This window comes from Sander vitreus, chromosome 12, assembly GCF_031162955.1.
Source record: "Sander vitreus isolate 19-12246 chromosome 12, sanVit1, whole genome shotgun sequence".
Classification (NCBI taxonomy): domain Eukaryota; kingdom Metazoa; phylum Chordata; class Actinopteri; order Perciformes; family Percidae; genus Sander; species Sander vitreus.
The window spans coordinates 18,407,217-18,426,959 of NC_135866.1; the positions used below are offsets into that span (position 1 = coordinate 18,407,217).

The 19,743-nt window shown below is 41.7% G+C and overlaps 1 protein-coding gene across 1 annotated transcript; it reads right to left on the reverse strand.

The window, feature by feature from the left end:
- Window positions 1-3,329: 3,329 nt before the first annotated feature.
- Window positions 3,330-15,766, reverse strand: LOC144526338 (alpha-amylase-like). The gene is made up of 9 exons (XM_078263755.1): window positions 15,599-15,766; window positions 14,922-15,068; window positions 14,297-14,494; window positions 13,192-13,422; window positions 12,829-12,962; window positions 8,319-8,541; window positions 8,097-8,218; window positions 7,834-7,959; window positions 3,330-3,519 (listed from the first exon to the last, which is right to left on the reverse strand). The coding sequence occupies exons 1-9, from the start codon at window positions 15,764-15,766 to the stop codon at window positions 3,330-3,332; spliced, it is 1,539 nt and encodes a 512-aa protein (XP_078119881.1).
- Window positions 15,767-19,743: the final 3,977 nt, after the last annotated feature.

Sequence of the window (19,743 nt, forward strand, 5' to 3'; positions counted from 1 at the left end):
AAATGTGATGCTAATATCATACAAATGGACAATGAAGACATGGTTTGTATCAGCTGGGAGCAAACACTGACAGCTAAACACTATGCAGTTTTGCATGGATTAAGTTTGTATGAGCGATAAGGTCATACATCATTCACCTGTTTTATACTGTCATTGACAATATATATAATTCATGCTCAATTCATAGAATTAAACATCAATCATGAATTCTTTTTGCATCTTAAATAATTCTGCGTTGAATTTCAAGCAGTTAGGAAATACATTTCAAAGAGAGGAAAATGTCTCGTGGACTTTTTGGAAAACCTTCTGTTTCATAGTTCTTGCTTCAATACTGCCCCCATGTGATATGAAGCTGAATGTTACCCAGATACCTCATAGAATCATGATATGTTGTGTTCATTATTACTGCAAAAAGATCAGCACCAATCAGTCATCATGCCATCTAAATTCAACTTTTTTTCGTAGCAAGGTAACTATTTCGGATTGAAAATGAATTTGTCATTCTGTAATTTAATATATTTGAAATTGTTGCCCCTATTCCTTGTCTTATCAGAGCACTGCCTGAACCTCACCTACACTGTCTTTTTGACTTTCTCGGAGCAGAGTGAGAGACAGCTGAATAGATCCAAAAACTCACTTGCTTCATCTTTAAGTTGATGACTGTCTTTCTCCTTGGGTGATGTGACAAGCAGGTCTGGTGCACTATATGAAATATGAAACAGGATGGGGACATCGTTGACAGCCATGTCACAAAGTATCAGTGAGGATGACAGGACCAAAGACCCCAGTCTGCTACATTGACATCTCTGCAGCTAATCGGAAGGTACAGGCCCTCACGGCTGCCGGACCAAAAGTTGGAGAGAGGGTCAATTATTTAGCAGTGGCAATATGTTGAGGCTAGTCCAACGTTAAGGTCTACTTCCATCCTTCTACTGTACTCTCTGTCACTTTGACTTCCTCGCTGGCACATTTTGTGAACAAAGATTCATCACTTGCCATAGTGCTTTAAATTAAACAGAAATTTACAACTTACAACAAAATTAACAACAGGACTGTAACATTTAATAGACTTTCAGAAGTGAAGATATATAGATAGATATATATATAGATATATATATAGATATGTTACTATTGCTTTCTATTATAATCCGAATGACCTGATCGACACTCTAAAGTGGTTTAACACATTTATCTATGTCAGCACACATTACAAACCGTATAACCCATCGGTGTTTACAGTAAGTATATAAGACTCTCCTTTTCATTCATCGCTATGTCTTATTCTTTCTGTGAGGCATTTGAGAATTTCCCAGGTTTTCTCTGCTCATGGGCCACGTTGCCATGACAACCGAGATGAGCTGAATATTCTGGCAGGCATCACCTTGGCTGTCTCACATCTGGTAGCTGGCACTCCAGTGTCACCGGCCCAGAGCTGCTGTCGGCGGAGACTCAGTAGGTGGGCTGGGAAGGTGGAGACAGGAAGAAAGTGAGGGTGACGGGGCAGGAAGACGGGCAGAGGAAGGGAGTGAAGAAGTAAGGAGTGAGAGTTGGCTCACTGGCCCTCTGGGCCCCAACGCTGCAGTAATGACCGATGCCAGCATTGCACTTCACACTCAAACTGAAGTGGCTGCAGTGTGATGGCAAGCGTTGTCCCTGTGGAGGAGAAGAATACAAAATGCAGGAAGGACATTCACAGACATCACAGGTCTTGTTCAGAACACTCACTGACCGTATAACTGTCTGATTAAAAAGCCTTTAAAAATCAATTGTAAAAAAACAAAACAAAAAAAACTCATTATAGGTAAATCTGTGTGTATCTGCTCCAGTGTAAGCTGCAAACATTAGCATGTCCTAACTAGCTTACTACTTCTGGTAGTATTGCTGAAACAGGCAAATTATATCATTTGCAAACATTACATTTGTAGGATAACATTAAAAAGTCATTTTGAAAGCATTTTCACTTTAACTTTAGCATTAGCTTACATTAGCTACAGCTGATCAAATCTCCTAGCAACAGCTGTCTTTTGAGCCAACAAAATCTATGGTTGCTGTTAGAAATGAGCAGCATTTGCTCACTTCTGTGTGAAATCGTAGACCCATTGTTTTAAAATTGACTGTGAATTTTGAGTGGTAAATCTGGCGCCATTATCATTGTACATTGCATATGTGAAAACTGAACGTTTTAAACTGGTTAGTCTAAAAGCTGATAGGCGTAGCAACAGTAACTAACAGGACAGGGCTCAGCAAACAGTCAGTTCATTTTAGAAAGTATTTCCATTTCAATTTACCTGTCTGACTTCACCTTAAAGCGTAACTCTCGCCAAAATGCAACCTAGGGTCTTTTTGTGAATGTACCCGAGTCAAACTTTTGTTTAAAAGCATATTTAGGACGGAAGCGCCATTTTTAAGATTTACCTTATTTTTGTTTTTCGGTCAAATGGTCTTTTGAATGGGAGTAATAGGGGCACTTTTATGCTAGCCTCAAAATAGCTATTTTTAAAACACTAAGGAGGCTCGACACAACATGAAACGTTGCTCGAAGTATCACGGGGGGCTCTACACCTTAACGACACCGGTGCACAAGGGATATAATAAATCTGTGGCTACTTGTTTTGATATCGACTCGTTTTGACTGCCGAGGTGGTAGCGGCCGGAAACAACAAGAGCTATGGTGAGTTGTTCTTTTTAACTCTGGGTAAACAAACAATATTCTCAATGCTTTCATTAAGGTGTAGAGCCCCTGGTGATACTTGGATCAAAGTTTCATGTTGTGTCGAGCCTTCCTAGTGTTTTAAAAATAGCTATTTTGAAGCTAGCATAAAAGTGCCCCTATTACTCCCATTCAAAAGGCCATTTGACCAGAAAATGAAAATACGGTACATCTTAAAACTGGCGCTTCCGTCCTAAATATGCTTTTAAACGAAAGTTTGACTCGGGTACATTCACAAAAAGACCCTAGGTTGCATTTTGGCAAGAGTTACGCTTTAAGTTTACCAATATTGTTTGAGAAGCAAATTACTGTTCTGGTCATTATTAGAGTTTACGCTCAAACTCTGTGATCTCCACATAAAGTGATGTGATGTGCATACCCTCAATAGAAAAGTAAATTACTTAAACTTCTTAGTTTTCCACACACTCAGTTCAAAGAGAAACTTCAATGCAGTGATCAAAGTGACAATGGTGTGTTACAGATGCAACAGTGCACATTTTCTCTAAAACATTAGATAGTAAACAAACAAAAATCAATGTTTGCGTTTTGTATCAGTAAAAAAGTTCATCATTTAAGTTCAAAAGTTTGAAAGATTTATTTAAAGTTGTACACGATGGTTTTACAACTTGGAGTCAGTGTGAATGGCAACAAAGGGGTCCTCATCTCTGTTGCTTATCTTGAAGTGGGCCTGGCCATCACCACCAACATTAATCTGCTTCCCAGTGCACCTGCTTTCATTCTTCTGGCCAGAAATGATGTCACAGTAGGTGCCACCAGGCATGCCAGTTTTCAGAGTCACATCCAGGTCCCTGAAGGTGAAGATAAGGTACATATTGTTTTTAAAACCCCCACAATATCAAAATGAAACTGTTCTTATTTCAACGCAGTCTCACGGCAGTTCGTGAAATGGTCACGTTATTTAATCTATTGATTCGTGTACACAGACACGTTAATGTCGTTTATTTCGTGGTGGTCAGCAAATATTTTAAAATAATGTATTTCAATGGGAAGCATCTTCTTGTGATCACAGCACGACTACGGTAGCGAGTAGTATGAAATTCTGAAAATCTGCGCAGGTAGGCTGGTTGGGGTGGTGGATGGGTCAACACAGGACTTTCACCCCGGAGACCGGTGATCGTGTCCTGCATGTGACGTTAACTTTCCCCGTTGTTCTTTTCCTAAACTTAACTGTCCCGTTGTTGTCCCGCGTCCCCCAGAGACCACGGATCGTGTGCCGGCGTGTGAGATGTCCTTTCCCCATTCTTCGTTTCCGAAACACAACCGTTCTGTTGTTGTCCCATGTCCTCCAGAGACCGCAGATCGTGTCCCGGCGTGTAAAAATAACGTGACCATTTCACGAACTGCCATGAGACAGTGTTGCTTATTTTGCTGTATTTTCTATTAAAACAGGATGCAAACAGGATGCAAACACGAGATGTAAGCCAACAGGAGATCAATTAGGGAGAGAAAGGCAGTTCTATTTCTTTTCTCTCCTTATCTGTGCATATAAAATTAAATTAAAAAAGAAGACATATACAATAACATAATAAAATGCACAGATGGGATAAAAAAAACAACCTAAGGGCTTGTAAAAGGAACCCACCTAACATTGAAATTAAAGACAGCTGTACATACTGCCACACATTTGCAAATGAACATAAATATTTTTAAAATATTTAAAGGAAAGAAAAAATATACATATATTTAAAGGAAATGAAAAACTAAAAATTCCAGACAAGGGATACAACAGATAGAAAACAAGGAAAACAATTAATAATATAAACAATATTTCAGTAACATATTTACACTGCGTTAAGCCTATACACTGTATCATAACTAACATTTAACATTTACATAGTGCTGTACTCCATCAACAGAATTTTTTTTTAAATCATAAATGAGGAGTGACTGTGAAAGGAAGCAGAACAACTGTTCCATAAAACTGGACATCTGTACCTCATTGAAAACTGGCCAAGATTAGTTCTGTAGAACTGACTATATAGAAGATCAACAGATCTGGTTTGGTAACAATCAATCTGAGATCTAGTTACAAAGAAATTGTGAAAGGAAACGAAAAGTGAATTGTTACAAAATTGAAACACAAAGGTACCTATCTATTCTCTATCGTATCGAGACTATCTCTCCACCGTTACATATTCCATCTGTACGGGGATGATCCCCCTGAGGTCAGGTAGGTGGATACTTCTTTAGACACACCGGCTTGCCCGGCAACGCCCTATGCTATTTCCTATAAAACACCTGTGCTGCCGTGGAATTACTGATAGTTTGATCTGAACCGTCTCCGAGCAGCCTACAGCTATAGTCTCTTCACTCAGAGAACCAAGATTACAACATAACCAAGCGGTGTTTGTTGATGTCAAAAATGTTTAATAACCCCAGGGTTTGAAAAAGAGGGTTAGAATGAGCATTCCAGCTAGAATAAGTAATTCTATCAAATCTTATTTGTAAACCTGTTCAAGGCCATCTCTTTTCGTTTGATTTTTGCCTATTTGCCACACCCATGTGGAAAAGCTTATAACAGAAGGATTGCAAGACCAAAATGCATGTATGATGCTTCATTTGAAACCTATATTGTATTTGTCTAGTTTCTGGAAATGTGCTTGTTTGGCATGTGATTATAATACAACCTAAACTACATCAGTTCAAACATTCAAACATGGTTCAAAATAGTTTTGTTGGTCCTCGTCTAAAATAAATCCTATTTCCATGCAGAACATGACACAAACCTCCTACATCTTGTCAAACAGCAGCTGTATAAAGTTTCAAAACTCTAGGCCTAACCTTATTGGAGCTGGGGAGTTTTCAGTATTTGGTGTCACTGGTGCCACTGGTGTCCCTGAACCTCTCCAAAACCTCTCCAAGTGACCAAATTTTGCTAAATGTTATTACTCACTTCTATGATATTAGAAAAATCATACTAAAGCCTTAAGATGGCTTACAAAACCTTTTTACATTAATTCAAACGTTGTTGATCAGAACTTGGATTAATTGTTTAAAAAAAAGACTTTTGAACTGAATGATTGCAGGGAATTTATCTAAAACTATATAGCATGTCCATATTGACAAAAGTTTTGAACTTTTGTGGATAAACTGTTATTATGAAACATGTCCGAACTTATGTAAGTTACGTAACCCGCACCCTGGTGGATATTAACAGGGTAATAAAAAGATGGGGTCGAATCTGGATTTGTATGTGCTTGCCCATAATATATTACCACAATATATAGAGGGATACATCATAGAGTTATATAGATCCATAAGGTTTTTTTCTTGACAAGATGTTTCTTACCCAATTGATACCAATATTTATGGCAACTTTGTTAGACACATAAGATAAGTGAGTGTTTTTTCCAGTTAAGCTGATCATTAATGATTACAGCTAAAAACTTAGCATGGGACACATATTTAATCACATTATTATCAATAAGAATGGGGCAAAGATTATCTGATATGGTTCTATTTTTAGGCTTGAAGATCATATACGCACTCTTTTTAACATTAAGGATGTAAGACTTAATAGGAAATAAGAAACATATTGGTATTGTCAGCACATCAAATGAAGAGTGTATCTTTTGATATCAAATGCAAATAATTGATGTATATGAGAAATAAAAGAGGACCTAGTATGGAACTTTGTGGAAAACCACAATGTATGTGACTGTATGATGAATTAGTTCCATTACAAATTACATATTGTTTCCTGTTAAACAAGCTTTTAAACCAATTAAGTTCAGTACCTATAACACCATGAGCTTGAAGCTTATTTAATAATATATTATGATCTACTTTGTCAAAAGCTTTTGACAAATCAATAAATACTCCAATTGTTAATTCTTTGATGTCTAAAGCTGTGACTATTCTGTCAGCTAATTGGACCAAGACCATAGAGGTAGAATGTTTTTCACGAAATCCATATTGATAGTCATATAGTAACTTGTTATCCTTTAAGTATTTGATTAATCTATTATACACAATTTTTTCAAGTATTTTAGAGAAACATGGTAATAAAGAAATTGGTCTGTAATTTGAAAGTAATAATGGCTTGTCAGCTTTGAATAATGGGATAACCTTGGCCCATTTTAGCTGGTCTGGTACAACACCTGTTTGAAGGGAACAATAAAGATGTGACACAAAGGACGTAGTATATTAGGACATGACAGTTCTATGTAATGGGAGAAACCAAACAAGAGAAATATTAGAATGTTTTATTATTTGTTGGAAGTTTTGTATACACCTAGTAGTGCATTTTGATAACACAATTTGTTCAGGAGGTAGATGTAATGTGATTTTAAAGCCAACAATGTTTTACAAGACATAAGAGTCCAATGAACAATTTGTGAGATATATTTCATAAAACGGTTAGCTCAAATCAAGCAGTCTGATTGGCTATGATGTTTTAATTGCTTTGCACAATAAGTATCACTTCACGTCTGAAAAGAACATATTAGACTAACAAACCTGATACAAAATAGAAACATTTAAGGTTAACTTTGACGTAGCCTAACTATGGACGAGTGGATTGAGCAGTACCCTTCACCTAAGTACGGAGCGGAATGCTCCAATCGGCGGGGAGCTCCTTGCACTGGTGCCGCGCTGGAAAGCCCTGAAGCCGTTATCTATGCTCGTCTCTAAGCCACCAGACTCAATTTGACAAAAACAATCATTTTACCTAGCAGAACATGGGAGTTGCTGGTCTACTGCTGTCTCGATTGGTTAGTTTGTTTGTGTTATTGTGTGACTTTGGTGAATCCAAAATAAACCCTTTAGCGTTAAGCAAAAGAAATATACTATGCTAGCTGCTAGTGTAGGCTAATGTCACCTACGTTATCAACTGCCTTTCTATGTGCAGGCAGCCAGCCCAGGAGGGCCTATTTTATGGTGAACCTTATTATTCGCGTCAGACAGAACAACTCCCCTTAGCTGTGATATAATTACAACATACTACGGCCTGTCGTGAGCTATTGCTTAATTTGTCTGTAAGATGCTGACATGGATCTGTATTCAGTCCTATACATTTGGTTAATCTGGCTATTGCTTGATTTAAGTAGGTGAAATTAGTATTTTGTCAGTAGCAGTTAGAGTACTTAACAAATAGTCCTTACCAGTCATCATTGTTGAAGACGATGAATCCACGATCACCACGTCCAAAGGCAACCTGGTTGCTCTGGTTGTCCCACCAGTTGGAGTGAGGCTGTCCATTGACCACGTTGCGGAAAATAACCATGTTCCTAAAGGGGTGATATGACAAAATACAATCATAAAGTATAATGTACATAGTTTTCACATCCATATGACCAAGCTGAAATAACTCATTTTATGTGTGTTAGGTCAACAGTTCCCTGTCTCTTGCTTTTTGGGCACTCACTTGATCTGACGCCATCTGTGCTCACACACCCATCCATCTCCACAAGTCTGGTCAGCGTTGATAGGAACAGATTTGGTGGATCCATTTGCATGGCTGGGAGGGCCTATCCAGTCATTCTCATCCTACAAGATAATGATGGATTAATGAGTTTAACAAAACATTGTTCTAAATGAACACTATACATTGTATGTTATTATTGTTCGTGCTTAAAGGAAAATCTACCTTTCCATTGACGATGTGGCGGTTCCAGCGGAAGCTGGACATCACCCTGGTTACTCCGTAAGGGTGGGCCAGCATGTAGCTGACAGCCATCTTGTGGAGCCTGGAGTCCCAGAAGGTAACAATGGCTGCACCACCGGCACCATGGCCTCTCTGGTTGTCGTGGTTGTCAACGAAGACAAGAGCATCGCCATCGGGCATGAAACCCCATCCCTCTCCCCAGTTCCTGCACACAAGATTATAATTTTACAAATCAGGAGTTCACTTCTAAAACATCCAAGTTTGGACACATAATTTTCTCTCAAAAAACTAGCAAGTATGAAATTTGGTACAATCCAAAAATGTATGCAGCAAAGGGAATTGTAACTATCTCATGGTTAAATACATATTCTAATATATTACTTTTAGGGCTGTCAATCAATTATAAAATGTAATCTAATTAATTACATACTCTGTGATTAATTAATCGAAATTAATCACAGTCATAATTGACAAAAATCCTATGAAACATCGAGGAAGGGATGAAGTGACCCTGCCCGGAGGAAGCCCGGGGCCCCCGTCTGGAGCCAGGCCCAGATGGAGGGCTCGTCAGCGAGCGTCTGGTGGCCGGGTTTGCCACGGAGCCCGGCCGGGCACAGCCCGAAAAAGCTACGTGGCGGACATCTCTCCATCCCATGGGCCCACCACCTGTGGGAGGAACCGCTGGGGTCGGGTGCGCTGCCACATGGGTGGCAGTGAAGGTCAGGGGCCTCGACGGACCAGACCCGGGCAGCAGAGGCTGGCTCTGGGGACGTGGAATGTCACCTCTCTGTGGGGGAAGGAGCCGGAACTTGTGCGGGAGGTGGAGCGCTACCGGTTAGATCTGATGGGGCTTACCTCTACGCACAGTCTTGGTTCTGGAACCATACTCCTGGATAGGGGTTGGACTCTTTTCTTCTCCAGAGTTGCCCAGGGTGTGAGGCGCCGGGCGGGTGTGGGGATACTCACAAGCCCCCGGCTGACGCCGCTACGTTGGAGTTTAACCCGGTGGATGAGAGGGTCGCCTCCCTACGCCTGCGGGTTGTGGGGGGGAAAACTCTGACTGTTGTTTGTGCATATGCACCGAACAAGAGTTCGGAGTATTCGGCCTTCTTGGAGACCTTGAGTGGAGTCCTGCATGGGGCTCCAGTCGGGGACTCCATAGTTCTGCTGGGGGGGACTTCAACGCGCACGTGGGTAATGATGGAGACACATGGAGAGGCGTGATTGGGAGGAACGGCCTCCCTGATCTAAACCAGAGTGGTTGTTTGTTGTTGGACTTCTGTACTAGTCATGGATTGTCTATAACGAACACCATGTTCGAACATAGGGATGCTCATAAGTGTACTTGGTACCAGAGCACCCTAGGCCAAAGGTCAATGATCGATTTTATAATCGTTTCATCTGATCTGAGGCCGTATGTTTTGGACACTCGGGTGAAGAGAGGGGCGGAGCTGTCAACCGATCACCATCTGGTGGTGAGTTGGGTCAGGGGGTGGGGGAAGACTCTGGACAGACCTGGTAAGCCCAAACGGGTAGTGCGGGTAAATTGGGAACATCTGGAGGAGGCCCCTGTCCGACAGACTTTCAACTCACACCTCCGGGCGGAGCTTTTTCGTGCATCCCTGTGGAGGCTGGGGGCATTGAACCCGAGTGGACAATGTTCAAAGTTTCCATTGCTGAAGCTGCGGTGAGGAGCTGTGGTCTTAGGGTCTTAGGTGCCTCAAGGGGCGGTAACCCATGAACACCGTGGTGGACACCGGTGGTCAGGGAAGCCGTCCGACTGAAGAAGGAGTCTTTCCGGGATATGTTATCCCAGACTACTCCGGAGGCAGTTGCAAGGTACCGAAGGGCCCGAAGGGCTGCAGCCTCTGCCGTGAAAGAGGCAAAGCAGCGTGTGTGGGAGAAGTTTGGAGAAGACATGGAGAAGGACTTTCGGTCGGCACCAAGGTACTTCTGGAAAACCGTTCGCCACCTCAGGAGGGGGAAGCGGTGAACCATCCAAGCTGTGTACAGTAAGGATGGGACGCTGTTGACCTCAACTGAGGAGGTAATAGGGCGGTGGAAGGAGCACTTTGAGGAACTCCTAAATCCGACTAATACGCCCTCTATGGTAGAGGCAGAGCTGGAGGATGAGGGGGGATTGGCATCAATTTCCCTGGTGGAGGTTGCTGAGGTAGTTAAATAACTCCACACCAATTGATGAGATCCGTCCAGAAATGCTTAAAGCTCTGGGTGTGGAGGGGTTGTCTTGGTTGACACGCCTCTTCAACATTGCGTGGAAGTCTGGGACAGTGCCTAAGGAGTGGCAGACCGGGGTGGTGGTTCCCCTTTTTAAAAAGGGGGACCAGAGGGTGTGTGCCAATTACAGGGGTATCACACTTCTCAGCCTCCCCGGTAAAGTCTACTCCAAGGTGCTGGAAAGGAGGGTTCGGTCGATAGTCGAATCTCAGGTTGAAGAGGAACAATGCGGATTCCGTCATGGTCGTGGAACAACGGACCAGATCTTTACTCTCGCAAGGATCCTGGAGGGAGCCTGGGAGTATGCCCAACCAGTCTACATGTGTTTTGTGGATCTGGAGAAGGCGTATGACCGGGTGCCCCGGGAGATACTGTGGGAGGTGCTGCAGGAGTACGGGGTGAGAGGGTCCCTTCTCAGGGCCATCCAATCTCTGTACGACCAAAGCGAGAGCTGTGTCCGGGTTCTTGGCAGTAAGTCGGACTCGTTTCAGGTGAGAGTTGGCCTCCGCCAGGGCTGCGCTTTGTCACCAATCCTGTTTGTAGTATTTATGGACAGGATATCGAGGCGTAGTCGGGGTGGAGAGGGGTTGCAGTTCGGTGGGCTAGGGATCTCGTCGCTGCTTTTTGCAGATGATGTGGTCCTGATGGCATCATCGGCCTGTGACCTTCAGCACTCACTGGATCGGTTCGCAGCCGAGTGTGAAGCGGCTGGGATGAGGATCAGCACCTCTAAATCGGAGGCCATGGTTCTCAGCAGGAAACCGATGGAGTGCCTTCTCCAGGTAGGGAATGAGTCCTTACCCCAAGTGAAGGAGTTCAAGTACCTTGGGGTCTTGTTCGCGAGTGAGGGGACAATGGAGCGGGAGATTGGTCGGAGAATCGGCACAGCAGGTGCGGTATTACATTCAATTTATCGCACCGTTGTGACGAAAAGAGAGCTGAGCCAGAAGGCAAAGCTCTCAATCTACCGGTCAGTTTTTGTTCCTACCCTCACCTATGGTCATGAAGGCTGGGTCATGACCGAAAGAACAAGATCCAGGGTACAAGCGGCCGAAATGGGTTTCCTCAGGAGGGTAGCTGGCGTCTCCCTTAGAGATAGGGTGAGAAGCTCAGTTATCCGTGAGGAGCTCGGAGTAGAGCCGCTGCTCCTTTGCGTCGAAAGGAGCCAGTTGAGGTGGTTTGGGCATCTGGTAAGGATGCCCCCTGGGCGCCTCCCTAGGGAGGTGTTCCAGGCACGTCCAGCTGGGAGGAGGCCTCGGGGGAGACCCAGGACTAGGTGGAGGGATTATATCTCTAACCTGGCCTGGGAACGCCTCGGGATCCCCCAGTCGGAGCTGGTTAATGTGGCCCGGGAAAGGGAAGTTTGGGGTCCCCTGCTGGAGCTGCTACCCCCGCGACCCGACCCCGGATAAGCGGATGAAGATGGATGGATGGATGGATGGATAATTGACGGTGCCTGAACCGATACTTTTTAAGAAATTAAAAAATGAAAAGAAAAAGGGTACTAAACAACAGTTGGTGACATTAAAGAACGGCTTGTTTATTGCTAAGGCCATATGGTCAAAATTAAATGATTTAATAACAATGTATAACAATAACAATAACTTATTTCACTAGTAAATTGCTGTTGAACGACAAAAACAACCACCAGAAGGGAAAAGGACATTTACAATAACTTCAAATGCACCACGAGACTGTAGTTTACCAGAGTCATTGAACGCACTGTCTGTGTTGTTTCTCCGACGGCAGCTGCAGATTGTTACATACCGGTGTTGAATCCTCTACAATAAAACACAGTCAAACTTTACACCGTTTAGCGTTAGCTGTCAGCATTTTAACCGTGTTTAATCCAGCTACTAGCTAGTGGTAGGCTAACATTAGCTGCTGTCGAGTATAGTGTTAACTAGCGTCACGTGCAGCGGTGTTTGTGTTACCTGTATCGTCTGTTTCAGAGCATCCGAGAGAAGCGCAGACATATCAGTGGCAGCAGATTTCGGTAGCCAGGGTTGGCAGGAAGAAGATTTTTACAAGTAAATGTTCCAATTAATGATCCAGGCAGAACATTCTCGTCTCCCTACTTCATTTTACAGTCCAATGGTGGCTAGAACGGCTCCGGGTCAAACGTCAATATGGATTAATCTGCGTTATTTTTTTAACGCGTTATTTTTTCTCAGATTAATTAATCAAAATTAACGCGTTATTTTGACAGCCCTAATTAATTTCATATATGATTTAGGAACACCAGTAGAAAAACCTGGTGAAAGACAGCTTCTCGCCATTCCACTTTCTGAAGACAGTTCCCAGTTTGGCACCATATTTGAACTCAGTCACTCTTCCCAGATGGAAGTACTCTCTGGATGTGATGGGCTCGCCTCCCAAATCAATAACCTAGAGGGAAATCAGCACATAATCTGCATCATCCATAGTATTCAAAGCAGATATGGTTTAGATTAACTGCACCATATGCAGTATAATGGGATGACATATGCGTCTATAGTATATATGCATAACGCTACAGTAAACTACAAGTTGCATGCTTGTAATTTGACATTTCTTTTACCATTTTGATGTTAAAATCAAGTAAACTTCTAAAAACATATGTTTTTGAAGAAATTACCTCCTGGAAGATGAAGGGTTTGGAGCCACCAGGGAACCACGTGGTGTTGAGGTTTTTCAGAGGACCGTAAATAGCAGACAGGTCACCGGGCCACATGTGCTTGCAGGCATCCACTCTGAATCCAGCCACACCCATGTCAACCAGCTTGTTCAAGTAGTCAGCCACCTTTCCCCTGACGTAATCTTTCTCCAGGGCTAGGTCCAATAGACCGACCAGACGACAGTCACGCACCTGGAGCGGCAAATACACATTTACATTGCAATTATTTGTTGTTCTTGTTTTAAAACTCCTCAAAGTCACAGAATTAGTCAATTCGGTTCTACATTGAATTACACCCAGGGTAATTCGCTTTTGTCTTTTATCTGAGCCGCTTGGGTAACTTTGTTTCATTTTCGCGTTTCGACCATTGACATAAAAGAAAGGTTTAGACTCGTCTTGCTCCGTCTCTGTGTACTTCCGAGTTCTCCTGTCACCGTGTGTTTATCTTTCGCGCCAGGCCCGCACCTTTACGGACTAGTCCATTTCATTGTGAAAGTAGGGGGTGCAAGCAGGGCGCCTGCAGCTACAAGGAGGGTGCCGATTTGACAGTTCCCCACATTGTGATACAGTGAATCCCCCGACCACTGGATCGCCCGTGCCAAAAACCGCCCCTGCGAGCAGCGCTGCATTGCTGCTTCAGAGCAAAGTGGACAAAGGACCGCAATTATACTTCATGCTGCATTCACCGGTAGGCAAACACCTAATACTATCATACCCAATGTTTAAAACAAACATGACTACAGGTAGCAATGCGGCGATGACGCACATTGAGCTCAGGCTCGTACACGGGAGTGGTAGAGTACACGTAGCGGGGCAAGGAGGCATTTCATTGTTTTTTCCAAGCAGACCGCGAGACAGTGATTGGTGGATGTTTTTACAGGATTACAGTATTTATTTATTGTTGTCAGGGTGTATATAATATATAAAAAGTGTATATTGGAATAGTTTCAAACCCTGCATTTAACACTCCCTTTTATGAATCTTTGCATGGGGTGAAAAAGTGCTGTGAAATGTATGACAGTAATAAGATGAAAATTACATCAGTGTTTCTAGTGACATTCATTACCTGATTGACATCACCATAGTTCTCAATCTCGCCACTGCCAGTCCTGCATTTGTTGTCATTGAAGTCAAGTTTGCTAAATGGGACACTGGGGAAGTCCCTCTTGCTAGCACTGAACCAGCTTCCACATGAAGAGTGGGTTCCCTCTCCACCGCCGGAGCCACACATGTGGTTGATGACAACGTCCACATAGATATTGACCTAGATACAAGATGTAGGTGCAACACAATTGATCAACATCTCCCTTTTATCCTTCTTCACTTTCACTTCTTTGCACCTTCATTCTCAGGTGACAGTAGTATGTCAAAGCTGCACTGCTCACTATTAGTTAACTGTGATGTTGGTGGTCTAGGAACTAAAGCATATTACTCTAAACAAAAAAGTGAATGATAATTCCTTAAAACAGACGCATTAATTCATTCAAATGATGCTCTTTCTTAAAAAATATATTTTGTTCTAAAATGACAGGTGCCTGTTGTTATAAAACAGATATGTATGCATAAAGCAAGTGTTATGAAATGTATCTGGTAAGAATTTGTTGTGTTGTACAAGGCAATAGATTTATGAGGTGCTGTCAAACACAGAAGACCATTGTTCCTAATGCCTTTCACTAAATCTTGTAGTTTACCCCAACGTTGTTGCATCTGGTGATCATGTCTCTCAGCTCGTTCTCATTGCCGGATCTGGAGCACAGTTTGAAGCCGATTGGTTGGTATCTCTGATACCAGGGCCTCCAGGGATGGTCTAGCACAATGTGCTCACTTGGAGGGGAGATCTGGGCAACACAGAGGAAACATGTTACAGTAATTATCACTTTTTACACAGGAATCATCTGCAGACCGAAGATCACTGTAAATAGGTGTAATATACTATCAATTTTCCACATGAACTTCAGTTTAATCTTTGCAAAGAAAACTACTCAGCCTGTGTAAACAGGATGACATCATCAGGCTTATTTCAGGGAAGGCTAATAAAAGTAAATGTAGTGTTTGGAGCTTGAGCCATAATAAAAGTCAGAATATATCTATTTCTGATACTTTGATTTACCTTTTTTCTCTTGTGAGTCCCCCAACATTATGGAAGTGAAATACTAAATCACTGGAGTACCCCTTTACATTCCAGTGATGGAGTTTATGACACAATGGATAATATAAATGTAAATGTCTTTAAACAGCTTGTTTGTACTGCCCTATATTCATCTTCAACATGCATCGTGATTATAGACCTCCTCAAAATAGAAAAATAACTGAGTATCCTCCTTCTCCAGACTAGAACCTATCCTATGTTCAGCCATACTGTACATACCTGAACTCCACCAAAGCCATTGGGACCCAAGAAACGCTCACACTCTGCAGCGATGTCCGCCCAGCGCCACTCAAACAGGTGGACGATTGCCGTCCTGCCGTGCCTAAAGTGGGAGTTGTGCTGAGCAAGGCCGAGCCCGAACAGAGCCACCAGAATAAACAACTTCATGCTTTTCCTAGATGAGCGAGAAAGCCACTCTCACAAGCTGCCTCACTGTTAGTATTTATACTAATTTTCTCTCGCTCTCTCTCTCTCTCTCTCCAAGACCAATGAGAGAGTGACAAATATCAGCAGGTGCTTCTTTCTCACAGCTTTCTACCTTGTTTCCAAACTGGTTGAAGGATAAATATTTTCAAGGCACTTACAGCATGGTAACATGAGGTGTGCATAATGTCTTTACAGAAATATAGAAAAAAAACTACAAAATATTATGTAAACAAATATATATTTTAGAGCTCTTACCAGTTAGAACAAAACAGGTTAGATTTATCCTGCTTCAGTATTTGTTCATGCAGTTCAATAACCAGATGATGTTGCAACAGTTTAAACTTACCCTGAGTTACAACATGTTGATTTGAAAAAAAATCTATGGGAAAACAAATACAGTCAGCAACATTTACTTTTCCACATTTCTTTTAAATTTATACCTTAAAAAAAACATGTGACTGTTTATGTAATGAAAAGACTGTCCTTGACATGTGATTGGCAATGATCCCTAAATGTTGAATAACGCTGATAATAGAGAGTTTAGGGCTGTCCAGGAGGGAAATAGCAGTATTTAACACACACACACACACACACACACACACACACACACACACACACACACACACACACACACACATACACACACACACACACACAAACACACACACACACAAAAAGAATTTAGGAGGTGCAGCAGTTACAAAACATGACATATCCTTATTTAACTTCACCGTGTTATTATCTAGTTTTCATCAGATGGATAATGGATGGTACTGCATAAGGTTAATCCTCAAAATGACTTTAATCAAATCAAGGAAGTTGTTTCTATAAAGACAAACAACTTCGGGAGATAATCATTACAGTAAACCTTTTACTTTTGATACTTAAAGTACATTTTACTCGCTACTCTGCTTAAGTAACTATATGTAACTTTTAAATGTTTCTGAAACTGTGTAATTTTTCATCTGATGATCATAAATGAACTGTAACAGCAAACGAGACTAACAGTGAAAAGAACACTAGTTTTATACAGTTTGTATTAATGCCTCTGCCCGGGTCCGTTTTTGTCCCACATACAGTAACATATTCTGATGGGTCACAGATTTCAGCGTAACACCGGAAAAGCCTATGCAGCCAGCTAAAAGGTAGCAGGAGATTTTTTTAAAACTGTTTTTTGTTTATATCAGAAAATATGGGACGTAGAAATAAGCACTGAAAATGAGAAGAAGAAAAATTTAAAAATTTAAAACATTGGAAAAAGCAAAAACAAATTGTGGAAAAAAAGGCGTCAAAAATGTCAGAAAAAAAAGTGTTTTTTTCAAGGTTGAAGGGAAGCCAACACAAGGGTTAAGGCTTTTAGCCCGTGTTTGTGTTGGCCTACTAATAACAATCTATTAATGCTTTGGCTCATAACACAGTGACAGTGATACCCGGTTTATCTCACAATACATCCAAAGTAAGCTAAGTTACCGTATGCAACACTTGAAATGCAACGATGCATCTGTAACGTATTATCTTTTTGTAAATGCAAAACATTCATCGCAAGTATATGACCTCCTGGTAATGCTAACTCAGTAATACTGTGGGTAATACAGCATCGTAAAGAAAAGTTGTTTACGACAGCAGGTGTGGTGAAAACACTACCGCTTTTGTCCAAAGCGGCCGCTAGAATCAACACAAACTGAAAGTTACATATAGGCGCTTTAAGTAATATTTTGAATGCAGGACTTTTACTTTTACATTGACACTAGTCAATGTAAACTAAAAGTTAAACTGAAGGGTTAAAATGAGGCTCAAAATGAGATTATGTATCAATGTGTCATATTAACTTAAGTACTACTGGACCACCCCATGGCACTGTTACATTATAAACTGCCATTCTAATGTCAGTTATAACCCTGGTGGTTATAATGGGATGCACTTAGATATAGCAATAGCTCCCCCAATGGTTCTTAAGAGAAACTGCTTCATTTAAAGCATACACAGTATACATTACAGTATACACACTGTATACCATTTTGTGGTAACCTCATGTCCTCTTACCCTCAAGCAAGTATAATAAATATGTGTATATACTGGTAGTTCATTTGTTTATGCTATACAATTAATTAATGAACTGTTGATTAATCTTAACAATTTGGAGGAAATGATCATTAACTACAAGTTTTGTAAACAATATATGCGTTATTATTGATTGTATTGGATTGATTCTCAAATGAGCAACAGCTCAACGAGGATACTATTACTAGCCTGGTCCTACCAGACTACAAAATTGAGCGGAAGTACATAGGAGGGCAGAGCCAGGCTATACTTTCACAGCAGCAAAACAACATTAAGAGGCTTCAGTACCCACAACTAACAATACAAAATGTGTCTGTTTCACTGCAGGTGCTTTACATAAAGTGCAGAAAATGCCGTTCTGTGTGTGTGTGTGTGTGTGTGTGTGTGTGTGTGTGTGTGTGTGTGTTTGTTTGTTGAAGCTTTTGTAAATAAAGTATATTGTGCCTCATCATCCCGTCCCCCCTGTGGAGAGTGTGTCAAACGGACATCTGACCTGGTTTTGTTCCGGGTCACTTCTCCCAGTGAGTCTGTGGGTCACAGGCATGTAAAAGTGAAGGGGCCCTGACACGTTTGTGGTGAAAACACTCACTAATAACTCACCTCAGTGCAGACTGTGACACATAAGGACTAAAGGGATAAAGATCTAATTTTACAGTGCAGGTTTTGCTCTGAGGTCCCTGTTCACATTAACAGCACTGTTCTCTGTAGTAAAAGTCCAGCCAAAAGCAGACAAGTACACCAACATTTTATATTTGTGAATCTTTATCTAAACAGCAAAATACACATAGCTTCATTATAAGTCAGGTCATATTTAGTCTATATCCTTGACTTTCCACTTCCAGGATTGCTCCGGTGCCGCAGGAAATTCCGCCGGATGCATGTATTTTTGCCGATGTCCGTTTCCTTCCGCTTTCTTTGTGTTGGAATTTTAAACTCTGGTTGATTTATGAGGACTATGGTTAACTGCTCCTCAGATCTCTGCAGGGTAAATTGAGACATCTAGCTAGACTATCTGTCCAATGTGAGTTTTCTCTCGCACGACTATTTTACAGCGGCTCCGTGTGGAGCTTAGCGCTCAGGACGATTGTGATTGGTTTAAAGAAATGCCAATAAACCAGAGCACGTTTTTCTCCCATCCCAGAATGCTATGTGAACTAGCCAGACCCTCCTCTGCTCCGCAGCGTGTGGATGATCTGGCAAAGAGAGACTAGGTCATATGTAATTTTTTTTTTTTAATGTTTTAGGGTCAAAATAGGAACAATATTTTTAACCTGCAGTAAATGATTTCTTTGGCCACTTGGGGGAAGCAGAAAAGGTTGTAAAACCAACACTGACATGTCATTATCACCTTTTACTGTAAGTTGATATAGTGAACTTGTTGGAAAACTGAATGTGTACATCCAGTACAATAGTGTCATATATCTGTTTTTGGTCTCGACGAACTCCTGCAGGAAATATGTGGCCCTGAACAAGTCCGACGATATAAGTAGTTTTTTCCTTCCCCTCAAATACAACCCATAGGAGCGTTTCAGAAATTAGCGCCTCTAGAGGTGGCAGGATATAAAACCCACAGACGTGTGTTCCGTCCACATATCTAAACCAGAAAATGTAAAGGTCACAGTTCATAACAAATCTGTTATTTCACTCCTGGTTATGCACATGACCCAGAACGTGACTTGGTTCCGTTAAGTAGATAAATCTCACCGGTTACTTTTATTTTCAAACAGGACACGAACCCGGTCTTCTGGATGAAAGTCCTGTGTTTGATTGACCCATCCACCACCCTAACCTACCTCCTTGCATGGAATTTGGTGCTCTTACACTTCGTCACCTTACTTCCTGCTTTGCTCCTGTCATTACTATGTCCACTAGAGGCT

Excerpts from the sequence above, each read along its gene's own strand:
- LOC144526338 (XM_078263755.1), bottom strand. The coding sequence starts at position 15,766 with ATGAAGTTGTTTATTCTGGTGGCTCTGTTCGGGCTCGGCCTTGCTCAG. Across the intron at positions 14,495-14,921 it reads CCAGATGCAACAACGTTGGG|GTCAATATCTATGTGGACGT; the intron begins GTAAACTACAAG and ends TCTTGTATCTAG. Across the intron at positions 13,423-14,296 it reads ACTATGGTGATGTCAATCAG|GTGCGTGACTGTCGTCTGGT; the intron begins GTAATGAATGTC and ends TTGCCGCTCCAG.